Source organism: Leopardus geoffroyi, chromosome E1 (genome assembly GCF_018350155.1).
Source record: "Leopardus geoffroyi isolate Oge1 chromosome E1, O.geoffroyi_Oge1_pat1.0, whole genome shotgun sequence".
Taxonomy (NCBI): Eukaryota; Metazoa; Chordata; class Mammalia; order Carnivora; family Felidae; genus Leopardus; species Leopardus geoffroyi.
In genome coordinates, this window is record NC_059330.1 from 30,159,283 (window position 1) to 30,183,298 (window position 24,016).

Sequence of the window (24,016 nt, forward strand, 5' to 3'; positions counted from 1 at the left end):
GATATCCATATGCAAAACGAAAACAAAACCTCAATCCCTACCTCATATCATAGATAGAAAGTAACTTCAAATGAAATCGATTATAGACCTAACTGTAAAAGATAACACTGTAACACTTCCAGAAGAAAATAGGAGATAGTCTTTGTGAACTTGCATGAGGTGATCATTTCTTAGAAAAGGCACAGAAAACAGAAACCATAAAATAAATTGATGAATTATACTTTATGAAACTTAAAAACTTCTGCTGTTTATTTCAGCTTATCCCAGCTACATTTTTGGAGGGCCTGTAAATATATCTGGAGCCAACCATAAGGAAACAGTGACAGTAGCCTGGAGAATCCAGATCCAAAATGGCAAGAATAATCTGTGGAGAGTGGAGCCTCCCCAGATTTACTTTAAAACCACCTGTTCCCTGGGTTTTGGCTGCTTGCTCCACTCGAAAGCCTTGGCTGCCACCATTATCCTGTCTTCTAACACCAGCTGCGTCGCGCGAAGGGCGGGTCCTGGCACGGCCCCCACCATGCTTGCTGTGACAGTAGCTGCAGCAGTTCTGACCCAACCAGACCCATGAGGGAGGCTCCAGCTTTACTAATGACTACCCTGAGGGACTGGGTCACACTACCTGGAAATGTGAAAAACCGGACCAATGAGAGGCAAGAGACCGGAAGCAGCCCGCAGATGATTTCTCCATTCCTCCCTTGCGGATTGCTCTGAGGGCTTCTTGGAAGCAATCACATACAAACAAACCACCAGATGTGTTTTCTTGTGAAGCTTGGCTAGGTCAGTTACAAACCACCTATATTTGTTTTTTCTCCTTCCTTGACTCATTTCCCTTTTTTCCTTGATGGCTTGACTCTTGATGCTCTGAGGTTGTGTCTCCCAATACCCAACAGAACATTCATGATTGGTTTTTGCCTCAGGTTTTGCTTTCACAAGCTAAGACAAAATGTAATAATAACCCTAGGAGAAAGTTGGTACTATTATATCATCACTTTGCAAATAAGGAAACTGAGGCCCAGAGAGGTTAGTAACAGGTCCAAGATCCTACAGCTCGTAAAGGAATTCTGACTCCAAAGTCCATGCTTTTAGCGACTCTGCTATTATTCTGCCTGAGGGAGCTTGGTCTGGCTGCCTGTCAGTTTCTTCCTAGACCTTGATTCTGAAGAGATCTTGCCTTTGTTATGAGTTCTGGCACGTCCAGAGTCCCTGTCTCACAGGAGCTTGGTTGTGGGACTTTCTCATCATATTTGTACTGTGAAAAAAGATCTGGGCCAGTTTGGATGAGGAGCAGTTATAAGACAAAGCATATTAGAAACAGGAGCTCCAGCCATTCTTGACAGCTGGGTAGACAGATACATTCAGTGAAGGGAACATTTCTGACTGAGACAAGATTGCTCTTCAGGCTGTGATGTGAACTGGGGACCTTCACACTTCAACCTGCCTGTCATTAGACAGAAAAGAAAGTGTGACCCTTCTCCTATTCCCCACTTGCTATTAACATGACGGGTATGTCTCTGATTGCTGAAGAGTGGGCAATTCTATTACACTGATAATATATAACAGGGTGGAAATAACCTTTCAAGTTCCTGTGCATTTAAAAAAATATATTTGGTTATTCAGTGGTAAGTTTTGAAAAGTCAGCGGTGACTTCACAGCAGGAAGAAGACTATATTTGAAGTTTAAAAGAGTGTTTATGAAGAAGAAGGAGGAAAGAATCAATTTTGATTCTGTAGTCCAATAAATATTTAAGGGTGATCTACTTTGTAGTCTGTGTATCCTGCGATAGACCCTGGGAAGTCAAAGGTAAAGAAGACACCCTCAGAGGTTAACCAACTGTCTTGGTTTGCCTAGGACTGAGGGGTTCCTTGGAGGTAGGACTTTCAGTGCTAAAACTGGGAAAATCACAGGCAAACTGAAACAAGTTGATTATTTCACCAACACCAAGGGGCTCACAGGCTAACAAGGAAGACAGTCACACAAGTGTATGTAGGTATGAAATAGTGTAATATGTGAAATTATGGAATAATGATAATAGCTTTTACTTCTTTAGCACGTTCTGAGTCAGGCACTACTTAAAATAAGGCCTTTGCGGGGCGCTTGGGTGGCTCAGTTGGTTGAGTGACCGACTTTGGCTCAGGTCATGATCTCGCGATTCGGGAGTGTGAGCCCTGCATTGGGCTCTGTGCTGACAGCCTGGAACCTGGAGCCTGCTTTGGATTTTGTGTCTCTTTCTTGCCTCTCCCCCATTCTCTCTCTCTCTCTCTCTCTCTCTCTCTCTCACACACACACACACACACACACACACACACACACACACAAAATAAGTAAAATAAAATAAAATAAAATAAAATAAAATAAAATAATGCCTTTGGGGCACTTGGGTGGCTCAGTTGGTTAAGCCTCCAACTCCTGATCTCGGCTCAGGTCATGATCTCACAGTTCACGGGATCGAGCCCTGCACTGGGTTCTGCACTGGCAGCGTGGAGCCTGCTTGGGATTATCTCTCTCTCCCTCTCTCACTGCCCCTCCCCTGCTCTCTCTCTCTCCCTCTCTCTCAAAATAAATAAATAAATAAATAATAAAAATAAAGAAAATAATGCCTTTATATGTATCAGCTCTTTGACTCCCATAATAGCCCTGTGAAGTAAGGACTATTATTAGTCCCACTTTATGTAGTAAGAAATTGAAGTACTAATAAGGGGACAGACCTGGGATTCAAACCCAGGCAATATGATTCTAGATCTGAGAGCTTAGCCTCTTAACACTGCTCTCAAATGTTTAAGGCAGTAAGTAGCACAGAGGGCTGAGTGGCAGGAGGTGTCATAGCAGAAGAAGGTATGGGGAAGTGGGTTAGAGACAGTGATGCCTGAGCAAGATTTTGAACAACAAATGAGGAATCAACCAGCAGGAAGGAAATGAAAGGGCATTCCAGGTATAATAGCTCAGATTAGGACATGTCATAGTGTTCCTGGTAGGTTGATGCCCACAGGGGCCCAATGGAATTCTTTTGGGTTCTGACACTTCCAAAGGTACATTTCATCCACCATGCTAGGACCTTGGGAAAGAAGCCTGGAGAGATAGCAGGGCTAGACCATCAAGAGCTTTCATGCCATGTTGAGGGACAATAGATTTCAACCTGTTCACAACAGGGAAGCGCTAGAGAAAGGCTGAGATTTGCATTTTTAGAGAACCACTCTGGTAGTATCTAGAGGGTGGTTTGAAGGGGAGGGAGTGTGGTGGGACCAGTGACAGGGGACAACAAAGTATAAGCTCTTGAAAAAGTCCCCATGAGAGCTGGTGACTTCAACTATAGCATGTGACAATGGGGATGGAGAGGGCTGGGGAGATTAAAATGAAGGAAAGCAAAATGGACCAAACTTGGTTAGTGATTGGATGGAGGGGCCCAAGGAATCAGGAAGCCTGATGATAGCTTCTATTAGCTCTGCTTGACTGATTAGGTGCAGAATGGTTCCACCAATAATTTAAAAAAAAAAAAAAAAAAAGGAATACGGGAGGAAGAGTGGATTTAAAAGGGGGAAAGATAATGAGTTTGTGACTCTCGATGGCCTAGAGGAAATCTAGATGGTATCGTCTAATCCAAGCATCCCATAAAAAGAAGGCAATAGCTTGTTCTAAAGTCTCCTTAGTTTTCTGATCATGAGTGAAGTGATAATTACAAAAGAAGTTCCTGGAGACAGGTATGAAGTAAACAGAAAGCAGAAGAATTAATATAATATTAATGCAATATCCTTTGGGTTTCCCCTGAGGGAGAAAAAATTTAATGCATTTGTTTATGATAGGCTATGAGTGTCTTAATTTGTTATTCCTCCTGAGAATATTTGCATTTTATAAAAGACAGCAATATTTAATTGAATCCCTGATAAAAGAATTTCAGGCACCTTAATCCTAGAAATGAGACAATTCTTTGGCCAATGGGTCTTCTGGAATTCCTCAAATAAATCATAGCACATTTGTAGCTGCTAATTCCATGTGCATGGGTATGGGGGTAATTTGTACATAGATTATACACATGGGTTCTCCTCATCCTTGAACTAACTCCTCCAAAAGGTTCATTTCAAAACACTTAAGATCTTTACTATTTTGGCATTGTAAGTATAGAAAAGCAGTTATTCCTGATCAGTACTAAAAAATATTATTTACATCACCTATTTATTTGAAGTTGTTCTTTTAAATGCCATTTTTCAGCTCTATTTTCCCCTTCTAATTCCGTAAGTGTTATCATGCTTCCTTCAGAGTGCTCTATATGCCTTAGATGGAGAAGGGGTATGTATGTCCTCATCCCCACATAAACCCTCACCTGTGGGTTTCTCATGCATGGTCGCTGGATTAAAGTGTATGAACAATGATCTTGATTACCTACCAATCCTTTCACAGGAAAGCTTTAAGTAGTATCTCATGGATAAATTAATTGAGCTTAGCACACCTTCTTTGAAACAATCAAGAATGGAAAGAATGGAAGAATGGAGATCTGGGGAAAGTAAGGGAATTCCTAAAGATACACAGTCTAGGAATTAGCAAAAGTGCCCTACTATCCTGACATTTTCTAACCACTAGGCAATTCCATCTCCTTTCTGTTGGAATGCCATACTTTGTGGAACAGCCACATCACAGGGGAGAATGACCCTACTCTTGCGATCGAGGGGCCTGGGATACTTTCTACTCTGCAAAACCTCACCCATCTCTCAGATTTCCTAACTTTGGTCTTTATTTAGAGAAGCATGCTGCTCACTGTTCTGCCAGCATCCATCTTTGTCAGCACCCAAGACCACAACTTCATCTGAACGCCCAGTGATCTACTGCAGACAGAGCCCACCAAAGATATTAGACTCGGTATGACATTTATATGGATTCCGAACCCACCAGAAATGGACTGATGCTGCTGTAAAGCCTTGCCGTAGCCAGGCAAACAAAAGACTAAGAAGATGTGGTGGTGGGGGTAACAGCAATAGCTTTCTCCATTCGCCTTCCCCCTCTGCAGGGATTGCCTTGCATCTTACTTAGGAAATGAAGAAATCAAGTGAGTAGAGGGATTTCTGTGCCCTGGCAGAGAAGCAAAGCCAGACTTGATTATCAATGGTACTTCCAGTGGCCTTGGCGAGGCCAAAGACCAGCATGGATAATAAGACACAGTATCCCACTTTGAACCTAGTGCACCCTACCAAGCATGCATCTTCACGGAAGAAAAAAGGGCGGGAGGCATACAGGTACAAAAGCAGCAGTGGCTCAAGCGAGGGTCTGCATGCACGCCCACTGTGTGCCCTCAGTGGGCATCCTCAACATCACAGTCAGGATGTTACTTAGGGGCATGCTCATCCAGGATGGACAGAATGCTGGCACCCCACCCTGCATGTCCAACCTCTAAACTGGATTAAAGACAACATGCCTGGGTATATATTCAGGATTGTCAGCATTGATGGGATGCATCTTTACCCCCATTTTGTATTTTGTAGGTACTCAGGAGCCCGATTGGAAAATGATCTTATACAACAAAAAGTATTTTATTTTTCATAGCTCTTGCTAATCAATTAGGCGAGCATGTAATATCCTCAAGCTTGCTGCAAACAAAATGCCTAATTATCAGAAGTGGGGCTTCCCCACCCCCCCATTCTTGCCTCTGCACATGGATATGTATGTGCTGTCGCAGACCATTGTGTATGTGCTTGTGTGCATTCTTCATGGACTGCCTGCAGCTAACTTTGGAAGATGCAGATTTTTTTAATATCATTTAAACCGCAGCAACACACACACACACACACACACACACACACACACACACACACACACACAAAACATAATCAGTGAATGAGACAGCCCCACACTCATAAGAAAAAAGACAACAGTAAATTTTACTCACCAGTTCAGGTTGTTCGAGGCAGCAGAGGAACAAGTTGTTGGTAATCGTCCAGTGCTTTCATTCAGTAAATCACATTGGCTTTGCTTTCTCCTGTGGCTCAGCCTCTGCGCAAAGCAAGCGAACCTCCTTCCTATTCTGTGTAAAGAATAAAATGCGAACAGGATCACTACAGGCAAGAGCCGAAGTCCATGATCACTGAGCTACTCTTGATGCCAAATAAAAAGAGCAAATGATGCACAAGGAGGGACGGGGAAAGGGAAACAGCTTGGCTCAGAATCTAGGTGTGTTTTCAGGACTGTCGCCCCGAGGAGGCTTGATTTCTCAATCTCTTGTATGTGTAGTCAAAGGATGCCATGACTTCAGTGTGTCTTTAGCCTATTGTATCCGTGAGGTCCATCAGGAACAGAATGCAGGGACAACGAGCTTCATGGCAAACGAGACCGAATGCCACTCAAGGATGAGCAGAGGGGCAGCAAAGGCAGCCAGTTAGCATTGCACTATCTCAACTGCAGGGAAAGAAATCTTGTCTGGCATCCAGGAGCCCACCCAGCAATCTGTGACTGCAAGCGACCTATGGCTCTCCTGGGGCCAGGCACCCCCCTATGCCCACAGCTTCATGGGACCAGAAGCACACAGGTGACCGCCACATCCCTGCACCTAAGGGCATCTGTGCAATCCTTTCCAAGTTCCCAGCAGGAGCTAAGAAAGTTCCCAATCCAGCAAGGACTGCGCAAGCATTGCTAGAGTTTTTGTCTGAGCAGGTTCTGAGGAAGTAGCCGATCTGGGTCACAGGCCACCAAGAGGATCAGTGTTGGGAGGAAGATTCCAGTGTTTCTTTCATGCCGGCTACATATGGGTGTACCTGGCTCCTTTCATGACGTTATGCTTTACATGACTAATGAAACACACAGAATGAATTTCCTAGAAAGCTGCTTATTTAGGCATTTTTAATGTTTCTCTCTGAAATAAAATGGCAAATGACCTTCACAGGCTGCTTATTATGTTAGAGAGACATTGCTGATTGAGAGGACATATTAAACCCCGCCTCCTCCACCCCTCCCCCACTCCGTACAGAGATACGCACACACCGACGTCCCTAGCAACAGCATTAAGAATCTTTCTAAAGATCTCTTCAAATTCTCTCTCTGCCAAATGAAAGCTTAGCTGTTATGATGACTTCAGAAATAGTTTTGGACCCTTCTCCTGGGCACTGACTCTGGTATGTTATTTATACCTGGACCCAAATCAACTCCCAAATTTTGAATGTGACTCTGCAGCAAATCAGGAGAAAGTCTCTGGTTATACATAAGAGGGTGTTATGTTAATCTTTGGCCTTGTAATGAATTAGAATCCTCGGAATGACCTCTTGTATTCCTGAAAATCTCCCCCTTTCTAGAGACAGCATCTCACTGTGGTGGCTGACGGGTCTCTGACACATGGCAGCTCTGGGGATGGGATCCAAGGCGAGGCTCAGTAACTCCTAAAACCTTCCAAAGGAGGGGCTCAGGTTAGCTTTTCACAATTGTCTTAACTTTTTCTTTTCTCACTCAGAAGGTAAAATCTCTGAAACAACCTCCTCCTCCTCCTCCTTCTTCTTCTCCTTCTCCTTCTCCTCCTCCTCCTCCTCCTCCTCCTCCTCCTCCTTCTTTCTCTCTCTCTCTCTCTCCTTAGATTTATTTGTCCATGGAAGCATTGCTATGAATAATCTAATTTGGTAATATTCATGCCCAGAAGGCTATTTTTTTTCATCAAGGATTAAGAAAAGAGTCAGGCTTTTGTAGCTTAAGCCTAAACTAGTGCCAGGTAAAACTTTACCCTTATCTCTAAAAAGACTTTGACTTTAATGCAGATTTACTTCAATTCCATATGCTGGGGAAAGCCAGGTGACTGGGTAATTCTACCAAGGTTAGGAGCTGCCTGAGAGGGGTCATGAGTTCAGCTGGACATGCAAACCTAAGGAGATGATGCCTTAGTAATAGCGGCCTTGCTTCCAGGAGCGAATGCTCCAGACGGAGTCATTATCATGCACCCATGTCCATTGCATGGATTCATCCATTCATTCCTCAATCCACTCTTCAACAGATGTGTATTATTAAGTACTTAGTAGCTGTGCCACTGTGGCACACTGTGCCAAATACTTTAATGTCACCAAAAAGCTTATCAATGAAGTATAAACTCCTTCCCACACCTTTAGCAAAATACTCCATAGTGTGGCTCTGCCTACCTCTGTCGACTCATTTCTTGACCCCTCCCTACTCACCCCCCATGCTGTGGCCCATTTAAATGTCTTTCAGTTCTGTGGACCTGCTGTTCTGTCTCTCAACTCGAGAATTCTGCATAGGATATTCTTCCATTTGAACACTTAAGTCCCTTTTGTCTGGCTAACTCATGCACAGCACTACAGCCTTGGCTTAAACATCATCTCCCAGGGATACTCTTCAAGCTCTTGGGCTCTTAGGGTCCCCACACCGTGGTCCTCGAGCACCTTATACTTGCCCATCGTGACATCTATCACATTTTGTTGCACTAACTTGCTTTCCAACAGCCATTCCCATTTTACTGTAGGAGTTAAGTGCAAAGCCTTTTATTCACTGCTCTATTTCCAGTCTGGCAGAGTTCCTGGCACATAGAAGGCATTCAATAAATATTTAGCGAGTGTTTTGTTGAAGTGCTTAGCATGTGTTTGTTGAATGAATGAATAAACCATTTCAAAGAATAACAGGGGTCTGAGAATTGAAAGGAACCCTAAAGTTCACTTAGTACATCTCATTTTTCTTGCCAGGTGGCAATCCACTGAAGTCTCCCCTCCTCTGATTATCCTTTCTCGATCATCTCAGCCCATAGTGATCACATACTTAGTTTGTCCCCCGCCTGCACCCAGCACTTTTAAGCACGTTCTTGCTTTCTGTTCTCCAGTTGTTTCCCAGACTTTGTCTCATCTCTACAAGCGTATTCTCCATCACGCCCAGCATAAGCCTGAAATTATTTGATGCTTGATTCATTCAATAGCAAACATTTGAACAGGGAGTTGAATGATTGGAGTCTTGTTTTAGGACGATTAGTCTGGGGTTGGGGGAAGGATGGGTTGCATTGGCCAGACCTAGACAGGACTCTAATAATGACCACAGCACAGAGATACAATTTGAAAACAGCTTTGCGTTTTCTTTCCCTCCCTCTCCCATACCCCCAACCCATATCATAATACCTAAACACTGAGCATGTTTGTTCCCTACTCAGCACTACCCCTCCACCCAATTCTACCCCCACTGTTAGTTCACTTGCTTAGGTTATTTGTGAACATGTCTCACTGATGGAAGCTCCTTTGAAGACAGGGATTACATTAAAAAAAATTTTTTTTTACATTTATTTATTTTTTGAGAGACATAGAGCACAAGTTGGGAAGGGGCAAAGAGAGAAGGAGACACAGAATCTGAAGCAGGCTCCAGGCTCCGAGCTGTCAGCACAGAGCCCAAAGTGGGGCTCAAACGCACAAACCGTGAGATCATGACCTGAGCCAAAGTCGGACACTTAACCGACTGAGCCACCCAGGTGCCCTGAAGGGATTACAGGGATTACATTTTAATTCATTTGTATTTTCCTCCTCTAGCCCTTATACCCCCTGCCCAGGCTGGTGTTTAGCAGGTACTGAGTGCTCAGTAAATATGAAGAAAAACACCTTATTTATGCAAAGCACTGGATGAAGCAGTATGGTGAGGTGGGGAACAAAGATGATGAGGTATCTTTTCAAAGATAAAGGGGACTGCGTTAGTGAGAGAGAATGAGTAGTTCCTTATGGGATGCTTAGGGAAGATTCACAGAGAGGTTTGCATTTGCACTGGATCTGGCAGAATGAAGACCTCTAGAGGTTGAAAAGAAGAGAGGGAAATGGAGTCAATGCACAGGATTCCTAGCATGTTTAGGGAACAACCAGTAATCCAGTTGGGCTGGAGTAAATGTGGATGGAAGATCTAATGGGATGTGGGCTGCAGAAAGAGGTCAGGGCTAAACTGGGGTGTGCGTGGATGTTCTGTTTGAGTTTGGGCTTTTTCCTACAGGAGACAGGGATTTGAGCAGGAGAATGTCAGGGATGAGGGTTAAGATCCCTCTGTTCTAGCCATCATGGACCCGGGACCAAAGCACTGAGAACCTGGAAGCAGGAAGACATTGATGGCGAGGGTCTATGGAAAAGGAGATTGGGAGCTGAAAGTCGGGTGCACTCTGGAAGAAGAAATTACAGGACTCGTCTGTGGTGTAGCTAAGAGCGGAGGAAGATGTGAGCATAAGAAAGAAGCTGAGGTTGACTTTTCAAGTTTCAACCTACATGATGGCAGATGATGGCGACAATCCATCAATGCCAGTGCACAAACACAGAGATAATATAGGTATTCAAGTCATGGTCTATGCACATTTTGAAGATAGAGAAAAGAGCAGGAGGCCGAATCCTGGGAGCCATGTGGAATGCTCCCCATGCGGGTGCCTGGACTGCTCTGAAGAAGCCATTCAACATCTGTAAAAGTAGTTAGTTCAGGCTGTGACAGATGGGCCAGCGACACATAGGGCCATGTGCAGGGGAATAGGTACAGAGTTTCCCCAGGAAGAGGACTTCCCCATGACATGGTTCCCATCTCAGAGTTGTTGAGCCTGGTGGAGCGAACTCCAGTTCGGGATGAGGAGTATTGAGCTTGAGTCCCCAGGCTGCCTCTCACCAGCTGGGTGACCTTGAGTGACCTTGGGCGAGTTACTTTCTCTCCACCAGGTCTCAGTTTTCCCACTTGGAAAATGAGGGAGCAGAGCCAGTTAAATTCAAAGGTTCCCCCTGATTTGTGAAGTGCAATGTTGAGAATTTCAGAATACTTGTGAAACTAGGCCAAGGCCCACCAACATCAGAAGCTAGCAATGTCCACTCTCTCCTGCAAATTCATGCCCATATTTTGAGAACGTCCATATATCACCGCAAATGCATGTCTGCCCTTGTGGTTAGTTCTGTGTGGTTTGTTTGGAAGACATAAATTTAAATTGATCACTTTTTGATGACCTTTTTCTAACGATTTTTCACTCTTTTTTTTTCAGCAAAGATTTTTTTTTAGGGGTGCCTTTTCATTGGAGTCTCAAAATTAAATTATGGGAAGAAAGCAGCAATCCCTTACTGTGGTCAGCAAAGAGTCTGGCCAGCCTACTTCCGCTCCCTAATCTCCTGACCTTCCTTAGGGCGAGGCTGCTCAGTAACGATTCTTTTTTCAAAAATAAAATGTGCTACTTATCAAAAGCTGCTAAAAAGGAGACAAAAAAAAAATAGGAAAAGAAAACTAACACCCCAGGGTGTATCTGAACATGCTTATTATGTGCGAAGTTGTTAGTAATGAATGTAAAACTCTTCCTCCTCCTCCCTTGCAATTACTAAGCCCCAAAGAAAAAAGGAAACAGGGGTGGGGGAAGGCAGGAGCTATTCAGTCCCAAGCAGACCTTTTCAAAAGGTGCAGACTGCTCATAGGCATGCTATTTCTTGATTATTTTGTTTTAAGCACTAGTTGACCTTTCAGATTAAAAGTAAAGGCCCCAAAATATCCTGAGAAACTCTTTTTTTTTTCTCTAAGTCTTGGAGACCAGACTCATGACATTCAGAAAAGACTCTCCAAAACGAGATGGGCCGTGTGACTTCTGCCGTGATTTGATGACAGAGTGTTTATCGGAACTAATCATGTGAGATTTTCCAGTGTTGCATTTTTGAGAAATGGGATTCTCTTAAGGAGGTTACAAACACTTCACTGAAAGCTTTCCAAGAACAGCTTCATGCCGCCTCTCGCCAGCCTCTCGCCAGCCGGAGCACCGATGTGATAATCAGGGTCCGAGCTTCTGAAAAGTCTTCTTGTTCTGGCTGCCACCCTCCTTTCAGCCGTCATTAGAATTCTCAAGCTATGAATCCCCTATTGTCTGTGTGAGCCCGGGATCCCCCACACCACGCCGAGGAAGGAATGTGAACCTTCTAGGTCTGGTCCTAAGCCTCAACCCTATCCAGCAGGTCACAAAGCCCCATTTATACTTGGCTCCAAAGTTTTATCATAATTCTTTATCTGCTCAGCCCCATAGATCCTCTAGGGCAGTCAGGAGACGTTTGGTAATGAAGCCCATTTATCCTCATTTTCTCAATTGGCACACTTAAAGTTCTAATATTTATGTTCACACTGTCCTAATTTTGAATGTCAAAGATACTATGCGAGACAAGGAGCATTGCCAAAGGATAATTGAACCGCACGGAAGAGTTCACCAGAGTCTGATGCCTGATGTGGTTTGTCATATTACCAGTCATTGCATCACAAATAGTTAACTTCAATAGCTTGGTGGAAACATAGTAACAAACGCTGCCATTTATCAAACACCTCTTCCTGTGTGGCATGCAGCGACGTCACTGAATTCTCACACTTTACGAAGAGGATTATGCACTTTTTATTGAAACTAAGGTTCAGAGAGATTAATTAACCTGTTTCTGTTATTCAGAGGCTGAGCTTAGACTCAAACCCAGATCTCTGACTGCAAAGCTCACGGCATTTTTACCTCACTCCTTTGCCTCTTACCAGAAATACAATTTGTGAGTCGTTTTAAATTAGCATAACACAGTTATTTTTCATCACAGATAAGCAAAGAATTTTAAACTTAAGGCTGTTAAAAAGGTTTTGGCCAACTGAGTAATGAGATCTGTTCTGATAAGTATTAGCATGCTGTCAGGTCAGAGTAGGAATTTGTGGCATATATTTCACCTATCAATAGGTGGCAGTATTCACCTAAATCTCTCCAAGAGGAATTAGCACAGGTCACTCACAACCATCCCCAAGGCCATCTACATTTTTTGATGCACTGGGTTTTATCATGAAGAGTAGCATTTACAATAATTGGGCTACTAACTGGATCTTCATCCTGCCTTCGGAGAGTGAGATTTGGACTCCAGTGGGTTGTTTGGGAGGGGGATGCGCCATCACAGAGACCTTGGGACCCCTCTCCATTCGCAACATTCATTTTGGCCATTTCCTCGAGGGAGGTCTTTGTTTGCAACTGGAAGCCAAAGATGATTTGGGGGTCTTCGTTTACTTTAAGAATGTTCAGCAGAATTTTCAAATAATTTAAAAATGAAATTATTAATACCCTAAGATTTGATAATTCATACATTCATAATTCAGAGAAAGTTTGCTCAGATCAGGACAATAAAGCAACCGGCAGACCTCATGGTTTCAAAGTGGTTTCAAGACCTATGTGCATGTATACTCGCCCATCAAAACATATGAATCTTCACCAGGATGCATGAAAACTGGAGTCCATAAAGTAAGTGCTCAATACACAAGTCAAAGTGGACAAGTTGATGAGGCCAAGTACCAAAGGATAAATGACCTCTGGGTTTTAGGCAGACTCTTCCTCTTTCTCCTATTCCTCTGTAACCTCCCCTTCTTCCTTCTCCTTTTTCCATAAAAAATATCTTAATATCAAAAATATCTTTAGTTAAAAGTATTAGCACAGAATCTGTCTCTATCTGCTGGCTGCTAGTAAGAGTCTGCCTGGTAGGATACAGTTTTACAAAGTCAGGAAAACAGGTATGGTCGTGGATAAAAGGATAACCTGAGAAATTCTCAGGCCTATTTTTATGTTGACCTCCCCCCCAGCCCCCACCTTTTCATTTGGGATACTTGGAACTGATCATCATAAATGATGGACCAAGAAGCACTGAGAAATTACATAAGATGAGGAGTCCTGACTCTCAGAAATTAAGAAGTTGACTCAAGATTCTCAGGAGACTGGATTCTCTCGAAAGAACTCAGATTGGCTGGTGGATGAAGGCAGAAGTCTTCAGAGATGGCATCTTAACTTTTTTTTACGTTCCCAAAAGGGATGAGTATCTTTCTCTGTGCTCACTGTGGCATTTGGAACCATGTTAGCGCTCACGGCATAGTCTACCTTCGTTAGAGTTACTTGTGGCCCCACTTTCCTGGACCGAGACCTCCAGGAGGGCAAGACTCATACCATCCTAACTTTTGAAATTTTTTTTTTTTCAACGTTTATTTATTTTTGGGACAGAGACAGAGCATGAATGGGGGAGGTGCAGAGAGAGAGGGAGACACAGAATCAGAAACAGGCTCCAGGCTCCTAGCCATCAGCCCAGAGCCCGACGCGGGGCTCGAACTCACGGACCGCGAGATCGTGACCTGGCTGAAGTCGGATGCTTAACCGACTGCGCCACCCAGGCGCCCCTCATACCATCCTAACTTTTGAATTGGCTTCTCAGCTCAATGACCTGGGCCTTGTGTATGCTAGATGATGTCCAATACATATATACGTTTAGCGGAACTGAATTAAAGAGAATTTATATGAACGCATTTTATATTTCTGCCCGTAGGTTAGAAGAGAAATTGCAGCTTGGGTGTTGGAAACCTTGCACAGGTCACATTTCTTGTTTGTCATACGGTTCTTCCATTTTAGGGCCACATTGGTAAGTGACTGTAGGCATACCATGCCAAAGCCGACACCACCCCCGGAACTATTAGTTAACTCATTTTATATCCTGGGCAAGGCCATCTTATTTTTGTAGGATGCCCCGGCCACATGAAGGTTAAATGCAGAGGCAGGCAAAAAAGCCATTATAAGGGACGTTAAGTGACCCACATTTACTGTATCATGCCAATCACTAATGTTTCCTGCTTTTGTGGTTCAGAGACCCAACCTGCACTAAAAAGTCGAACACTACAATGCTGTTTCCTAACGGTAGCTCTCATTGTTTCCCATATTAGGGCATAGCTAAGCACAAGGGGAGACATTCATCTTCAAAAGCTTACAAAATTACATTCAACCCATTAGGCATATCAGGAGCTATTGCCACGCTCGGGAAATGAATTACCCAGCTGAATATCACGGGCATAATGAAGTTGTCAGCAGCAACAGTGTGGCTGTAGATTGTCTGATTATGTGTTGGCTGTGCTGGCCATTCAGGGACACACCAGGAAGGAAGTCATTGTCATACCGTCCACAACATTCTCAGCCCTGTCCCCAGCCACGGTAATAAACCTGATATCCTGAGAAGCACATGGAAAACAACAATAACAGCAACAAACGACAAAAAGCATGCCCTTATTCCTGGCATGGTTGGAGTGTGTCCCTTCCTGGGGCTCCCATCTGTCATCTTCTTTAAAAAAAATGACCATGACAAGGAGTGCAAGTTTAGATTCTGGCCCTCCAAACAAACATTTCACAATGGGCTTCCTTAGCCTTTGTTAACCTCAAAATAAACAGCAGTCCAGCAAGAGAGCTTTAACTACGTGGGTGGGATTTACACCTCTCCTGTGAGTCAAAGATGGTGGCAGCCTGAGTTGTTCTTTTCTGCAGAAGGATCTGCCAAAGCAGGGTGATATAGGTAGTGTCCCTTGACATCAACCGGAATCTTCTCAAAGATTCTCTTGGCTTTTTTTTTTTTTTAACCCAAACCACAAAAAACCCATAACAAAACAAAACAAAACAAAACAAAACAAAAAAGAAGCCAAACAACTTGAAGCTTTCTCCTCTCTTAATTGAGCAGGTTAAACTAGATGACCTTGAAGCAACTCCGAGCTCTAATATGCTATGATATCAAAAGGCCACTAGAGCACATAGCACATAAAAGAACACCTGCCACAAAGACAAAATGCTTTGTTTCTACCCAGCTTCTCAGTTTGTATCGGAAATAGGTTCTCATGCTTTAGAACCAACATGCATGAACTTTCTTTTCCTCTAGTGCAATGAAATCTGCTTTAAGCAGGTGTTATTTATCAAGAATGCTTGCTTTAAAAATAAAAACGAACGTTGGTGTATTCCACTCACTAACAGAATCCTATATCTATTCATGTTTTCTTTGGATAAAACCAACAAGATGTTGCTGTTGGTGGGACTGGTTCTCTTCATGCACTCACCACATTGCACGTGAGCACTGGACCCTTTGATTACCTGAGGTGGCCCCGCTCGGTGGGGAGTGATTTGCATGAGTAATCTGGGTAGTTCTGGTGGTCAGGCAAGCTGTAGGGCAAATTCTTCTCTCTCCACCCTCATTTGTTTTTGTCTCCTGGGCGCCGGCCACAATAGGTTTTCATAAACTCATCTGGGGAAACTTTTTTTGGAGTTTGAGTTCAGGTTTCAGTTGGATTCTAGACCCCTAGACCGAACGTCAGAGAGGGTCCTCTGGTCCTTGGTTAGCTGATAAATAAATCTCAAGAGGTCCTCCCTCTTTTCCAGGTTTTCTTTCTTTATTTACTCTAGCCCGAGAGCTCCTTAGATGATCCCCATGTGTCTGGCTTGGGATCCAGTCTCCTGCCAACCTGCTCACCTGCCCAGCCCCACCAGAAATACCCCACCAATTTGACAAATGGTTTATCTCCATGACTTCATGACACCAAATCTTAGTAGAGAAGAGAGAATTCTTTGTCATTAATCATGGTGAGAATTCAAAATACTGAGGTAAAGGAGAAGTGAGGATGTTCATCATCTTTGCACATCCAAACATAGTCATGAAGACCTATGCTGGGTTGTAAGACCCAGCAATTATAAAGGGAGTCTACAATGTCACTTAAACGCTGGACCACAAGTGGCACTTCATCCATTCAAATTACTCTCTGATGAAAGGGAAAACTTCTTCCCCTTTCTCCTAACAATGTCAGATCAGGTTTGCCATACAAATTCCAGAAGCATCTGACCTAAAGCACACAGCAGCAAAAAGGCATTTAATGAATTAGAGAAGAAAGAAAAACAGAGGAAGAATCAAAAGGAAAGTTAAAGAGGTTGTAATAATAGTACTTTTAAAGAAGGCTTTAAAGATTCACCCCGTTAACTTTTAGCCCCATTTCTATTATTCCTGTCTTCCCTTGCAGACATTGGCACAGCCCCTTTCTTTCTGGCCTACTTCTTCTGTTTCCAGACTTCTGTCCCACTTCCCTTTCTTCTCTCCATCCCAGAGTCTGAACCCCCATGACAGCAGGCCCATGAAGGGCTAAATGGGGTGCTCCGGTCACTTTGTAAGGTGGCTCAGTGCAGAGCTTTTTCAAGGACCGCATATGCCAAGTACTCAAAGTAATTCTTCTATGGCATTGTCAGACTTGCCGGATGCACCTCGCAGGAGAGGGAGGCATTGAATGGATTTAGAGGCTCAATGGCTTATTCACTTCATTCAGCATTTGGGGGAAAATCCAAGACTTTGCTCAGAGAGGATTAAAAGGACTGCAACGGGCACTCTCCATCAGTGCTGCCTGCCTAGCTAGGTCAGCCTCCTCCTGGTTTGAAAGGAGGTCACAAAACCTTGCTGATGTCTCCGTTCCTCAATGTTCGAACTCAGTGTATCAAACACAACCAGAGCTAGTTATTCTAAGTGATTTACCTGCAACATCAAGGAAATGTAGGGATTTTTCTGTAACAGTCCCACTCTAAAATGCATTTCCTTCTCAAATGAACACACGTGCGCACACGCACACACACACACACACACACACACACAACCCTCGCTACATAGTCACCATCTCTTCCAGATATGTAAGTGAGAAAATCAAGTGCTTAGGAGCATTTACACTTTGTCAACCAAGTATTAATTTAGTGCAATGTGGCATATGGACAGGAGAAATTGTGGCTATTTTAACTGACTGAAACAAAACCACACAGGCTGAAGAGAGTTACATGTAACCTAGTGAAACACACTTGTCCTTGAACAAGAAGAGTTTATTTTGAGCTTGGCAGGACTGAGTGGTTGAGACAGAGTAGATTCCTGCGTGAAAAGGCATCAGGTGTCACACAAAGACCCCAGGCTTAGACAGAAGTGGTTTTGAGCTCTGCCTGAAAAAGAATCACTGCTGCTTCCATTAACCTGAAATCATTCCCCTCTTCCTTTCTCTACACCAGTACCTTTATCTGCAGCACCCCTGCCTGGTAGGCCCTGAGGTTCAAGGTGCTGTGGAAAGCGGCAGATAAGGAAGGTGAACTCTGGGGTCCACTGCAGGAAAAAGTCTAGGATATTGGAAATGAAATGCCAGTGAGGGTCAGGAGATGCGGATAAAAGGCTTGGGTTTGCTACTTGTCAGCGGTGAAGCTCTGGCAAGTCACCTGACTTCTGAGTCTCAATTTTCTCATGTAAAAAATGGAATTAACAGGAGTCACCCTGCAAAAGGCCTGAATACATACATCACAACAGAAGGTTTACAAATGGCCAGTAAGCACACGAAAAGGTGCTCAACTTGAATAGTCATCAGAGAATTGCAGAATAAAACTACCATGAGATACCAGTGTGTGCCCACGAGAATGGCGGACATCCAATGTCGGTGGGGGTGTGGAACAACTGGAACGCACATAGATGGTTGATGGGAGTGTGAAACGGTATAATAACCTTAGAGAACTGTTTGGCAAGTTTTTACAAAATTAAATACAACGTGCCTTATGATTCAGCAATTCTGCTTTGGGTTTTACCCAAAAGAGAGGAAAAGAAATACCCACAGAAAGAATTGTACAAGAATATTTATAGCAGCTTTGGTCAAAATCGCCAATCTGGAAACAGTTGGAATGTCATCAATAGAATAACAGATGCACAAACTGTGCTATACTTATTCTATGGAATATTACTCAATAATAAAAAGGAATGAACTATGGAGCCACATAACAATGTGACTGAATGAATCACAAAAAAAAAAAAAAAAACCACCAACACCACAACAACATTATGTTGAGCAAAAGAAGCCAGACACAATAGAATACTTACAACATGATGGCATGTCTGTGAAGATATTTGGCAAACTGATCACAATAGGGATAGAAATCAAAACAGTGGTTGCCTAGGCCTGGGGAATGGGAATAGCTGACTGGATGGTAGTAGAAGGAAACCACCGGGCATGTTGGAAATGTTCTATATTTGATTGAGGTTGTCAGGAGGGTGTATTCAATTATTGAAACATATCTAACCAAACACTTAAAATCTATTCATTTTATTGTATGTAAATTTAAAGCAATAAATGTCTGCTCTAGCTACCTTACAGAGATGTTGGAAGACTGAATGAGAAACAAGGTGAATAGAAATGCCATGTAAATCTGCATTGTTGTTGTTCGATAGATAAAACCAAGCACAGACCGTATTATGGACAGGCGTATGGAAGCCAGGTGCAGATCCCAGGATGTGAACCCAGGCTCCAGCCCAAGGACCAAGCCCATGCTACTAGCCCATGTGATGTCTTTGTGAGAATAAGAAAAGCAAAGCTCTTCTTTTCCCCCTCACTGTGACCCACTGCTTAGAGAGCAGAGATTGACTGAATGTCACCAACATTTTACCCACTAGGCCAGGCCTGTTTGTACCAGGAACAATCTGCATGGCTCTATACAAGGGCTGTCCTCAAGGCCTTTGTACATACTGTTCCATCTGCCCAAAACATTTGTCCATGTCACAAGACTGGCTCTCTTTGATACTTCAGATCTTGGTTTAAATGCCATTTCCTTATGGAGGAAATATTCTGCCCTCAACCCCATGAGTCTTTATCTCAACACCTTTGGGCCTAGAAGCACCAGCCATAATTTGTAATTAGTATTTCCTTTCCTGGTCTTTCTCTGTCTCCTCCTTCTAGACTATGTTTTCCATAGGGGCAGGGAGCCCACCTCTTGGTGAACAAGAGGTATAACACCCCAGGGTATAGAATAGTGCCTAGCACATGGCAGATGATTTACAAATGTTTGTTGAGTGACACGGTCTGATAGAAGTTTGGGGAGGTAGGAAGTTGAAAGCTAGTGACTTTCCCAGTGGGTGATCAGGTAGGGATACACTTGGCTATATAACTGGAGACCCGCAGGAAAAAAGGTTTCAGGGAGGACCATGGGAGGCCGGAGACCTGGCAGCTAGGATGGCTGGGATTAGGAGTAAGACACCGAGAATGGGTAAAAACATCAATGTACAAAAAACACAATATTTTGGTGTCAAATTTTTATATTTTACAATAATAACATTTTGCTAACGTGCTCTTGATTGGCCATAAGATTTTTCTAGCTTGCTTTTCTGGAAATTCATTTTTTTTGGTCATCAAGATTTATAATTTTAGTAACTTTATTTTCAGTTGATATAACTGAAAGCAAATCAGTTATTTAGCTTATTCTTAGCAAATGCAAGATCATAGATACTTTTTGATAATTTTTGATTTTGAGAGGATCTTTCTGTTGATACAGTTATTACTGGACCTGTTAAGAGTATTTTAGAAGTATAATAATAATTAAATTTTTTATAATTTTGAAATATCCTTTTTAGTATATCTACAGCTGATGATTCTTGCAGAACCATTTTTCTGAAGATTTAGCTCTTTAAACAAGTTCATTTTGAATAAATCTAAACTCAATTTTGAATGTAAATGTATACAGTGGCCTTTTAATATTTCCTCTGACATTTCCTGAAACTTGTGTAGGTCATATAAGAAACGAAAACTGGGGCTTGGGTGCCTGGGTGGCTCAGTCGGTTGAGTGTCCGACTTTGGCTCAGGTCAAGATCTCACAGCTTGTGAGTTCAAATCCCACGTCAGGCTCTGTGCTGACAGCTCAGAGCCTGGAGCCTGCTTCGGATTCTGTATTTCCCTCTCTCTCTGTCCCAACCCACTCACATTCTGTCCCTGTCTCTCTCAAAAATAAATAAACATTAAAAAAAAAAAAAGAAACTAAAAGTGGGGCTATCATTACAGATATTTAAAAGAATAATAAGGAAATGCAATGAATAATTCTACAAATAGAAATTTTACAACTTAGATGAAATAGACCACTTTTTCAAAAAACCCAGACTACTGCAACTGCCAATATGAAACAAGTCACTTGAATAGTCCTTTAATTGTTAGGGAAATTCAATTCATAATTTTAAAACACCCAAAAAAGAAATCTCCAGGCCCAGATGGTTTCGCTGGAGAATTTTACCAAATATTTAAAGGAAAATTAACACCAATTTTACACAATCTCTTGCAGAACATAGAAGAGGGGAGAATGCATCCCAATTCATCTTATGAAACTAATATTTACCCTGGCAAAGAAAACAAAGACAGTGCCAAAAATAAGACCACAAAATCATTAACCAAAAATCATTAGCAATAGAATCCAACAATATATAAAAGAATTGATTATACACCATGACCAAGTGGCATGTATTCAAGGCATGCAAGGCTGGTTCAATATTTGAAAATCAATCAATGTAATTCATCATATCAACAGACTAAAGAAAAAAAACCCTCACATTATCATTTCAATTGATGCAGAAAAAGTGTTAGGCAACATTCAACACTCATTCATGATTATCACTCTAAGAAAGATAGTATTAGAGGGAGGATCCTCAGCTTGATAAAGAATGTCTACCAAGAAATCTATGTCTAACATGATAGTAAACGTTGAAAGACTGAATGCTTTCCCCCTGAGATCAGGGACACATCATGGATGTCAGCTCTCACTGCTCCTCGTACTGGGATTCTTTTTTTAAAGATTTATTTATTTATTTTGAGAGGTGGAGAGGGGCAGAGAGAGGGAGAGAGAGACTCTCAAGCACGCTACGCACTGTCAGTGCAAAGCCCAACATGGGGCTCAAACCCACGAACCATGAGATCATAACAAGCTGAAATTTAGAGTCGGATGTTTAAGTGACGGAGCCACCCAGGTGCCCCAGTACTGGGAGTTCTTGTAGTATGAAGTGTAGTAAAACAAGGAGAGAAAATAAAAGACATACAGATACAAAAGGAAGAACTGGAAGTGTCCTTATTTGCAGACAAAATGATTATCTACATAGACATTGCCAAGGAATCTACAAAAGATTCCTAGCACTAGTAAGTGAATTCAACAAAGACACAGGATACGAAATGAACACACAAAACTTAATTGTGTTTCTGTATACTTGCAATAAATGTATAGACACTGAATTTAAAACTGCAATACCATTTACAGTTTGCCCTAGAAATGAAATCTTAGGTATAAGTCTAAAAATCGTGTACAGGATTTGTATGCTGACTATAAAACACTGATGTAAAAAATCAAAGATCTTAATAAGTGGAGAGACATAACACATCCATGGATTAGAAGATACAACATAGTCAAGATGCCAATTCTCCCCAAGTTGACATCTAGTTTTAATACAATTCCTATCAAAATCCCAGCAAGAATTTTTGTAGGTAGAGGGCAGATTTTTCTAAAACATAGGTAGGAGGCAAAGGAATTAGGGTACCTTCAACAATTCTGAAAAAGGAAACTAAGCTGGGAAGAGCCAGTCTACTCAATTTCAAGATTTATTATCTAATTGCAGTGATGAAAACTGTGTGGTGCTGGCAGAGGGAGAGGCGCATAGATCGATGGGACAGAATAAATAAATTAGAAACTAACCTACACAAATATGCCCAACTGGGTTCCTCTGACAAAGTTGCAAAAGTAACCAACAGAGGGAGGATAGCCTTTCAACAAGTTGTGCTGAAGCAGGTAAACATCTATAGAAAAAAAAAAAAAAAAAAAAGGAAAGAAGGAAAAAAGAAAAAAAATAAAAGAAACTTGACCTAAGCCTCACACTTGATACAATCATGAGCTAAAATGTAACATGTAAACCATAACCCTCTAGAAACAGAGGAGAAAGTCTTCAGGATCTAGGACTGGGCAAAGAGTTCTTAGACTTGATGCCAAAAGCACACTCCATAAAATGAAAAACTGATAAACTGGGCTTCATCCAAATGAAATTTTGCTTTGTGAAAGGATGAAAAGACAAGCTGCAGAATGGGGAAAGAGATTTCCCAGCCGCGTATCTGACAAAGAACTGGTATCTAGAATACACAAAGAATTCTCAAATGGGCAAAAGATATAAAGAGACATTTTACCAAAGGGGATATTCAGATGGCAAATAAGCCATAAACACATGATATTATACTCACCATCATTAGCCATTAGGGGAACACACAATGAGAGGCCACTACAAACCTAGCAGAATGGCTAAAATAAAAAAATAGTGACAACACCAAATGGTGGCAAGGATGCAGAGAAAGTGGATCACTCATGGTGCCAGTGGGGATGTAAAATGGTATAGTCACTCTGGAAAACTGGGAATTTCTTAAAGCGCTGACCATGCAAATGACCTATGTCCCAGCAATTGCACTACTTAGGCATTTATCTTAGAGAGATGAAGACTAGTTTTGGCACATGTACAGGAACGTCTATAGCAGCTGTATTTATAATAGCCCCAAACTAGGAATAAACTAGATATTCTTCAATGGAAAGATGGTTAAACAAATAGCCATAATATGGAATACTACTCAGCAATAATAAGGAACAGACTTCTGGGGCGCCTGGGTGGCTCAGTCGGTTGAGCATCCAGCTTCGGCTCAGGTCTTGATCTCCTGGTTTGCGAGTTCGAGCCCCGCATCGGGCTCTGTGCTGACAGCTCGGAGCCTGGAGCCTGCTTCTGATTCTGTGTCTCCTACTCTCTCTGCCCCTCCCCCGCTCATGCTCTGTCTCTCTCTCTCTCAATAATAAATGTAAAAAAAAAAAAAATTAAAATAAGGAACAGACTTTGGATACACATGACAACCCAGGTAAATTTCTAAAGAATTATGCTGAGTAAAAAAAGTCAGTCTTAAATGGTTACATACTGTACTATTCCATTTATAGAACATTCTTGAAATGCAAAAATATTAAAATGGAGAAGAGATTAGTAGTTGTCAGGGGTTAAGGAGGGAGTGGGTGTGGTTATAAAACTAAAGGGCAATGGCAAGGATCTTTGTGGTGACAGAAGTGTTCTGTGTTTTTTTTTTAATTTTTTAAATGTTTATTTATTTTTGACAGAGAGAGAGAGAGAGAGAGAGAGCATGAGCGGAGGAGGGGCAGAGAGAGAAGGAGACCCAGAATTTGAAGCAAGATCCAGGCCCTGAGCTGTCAGCACAGAGCCCGACGTGGCACTCAAACTCACAAACTGCAAGATCATGACCTGAGCCGAAGTCAGATGCTCAACCGACTGAGCCACCCAGGTGCCCTAGAAGTGTTCTGTTTCTTGACTGTGTCAATATCAGTATCCTGATACTGATATTGTTGTCATAAGATGCAAGATGTTATAATCAGAGAAAACTTTGGGATCTCCTTGTGTTATTTCTTACAACAGCATCTGAACCTACGGTTATTTCAAAA

At 42.4% G+C, this 24,016-nt stretch overlaps 1 protein-coding gene across 2 annotated transcripts in view; it reads right to left on the bottom strand.

Moving 5' to 3' along the window:
- ANKFN1 (ankyrin repeat and fibronectin type III domain containing 1) overlaps window positions 1-24,016 on the bottom strand; it is a 304,247-nt gene that overhangs the window by 148,133 nt on the left and 132,098 nt on the right. For both annotated transcript variants that reach the window (XM_045488308.1, XM_045488309.1), the window contains exon 3: window positions 5,876-6,010. In XM_045488308.1, coding sequence (XP_045344264.1) covers window positions 5,876-6,010 — 135 coding nt within the window. The remainder of the gene's footprint in view (window positions 1-5,875; window positions 6,011-24,016) is intronic.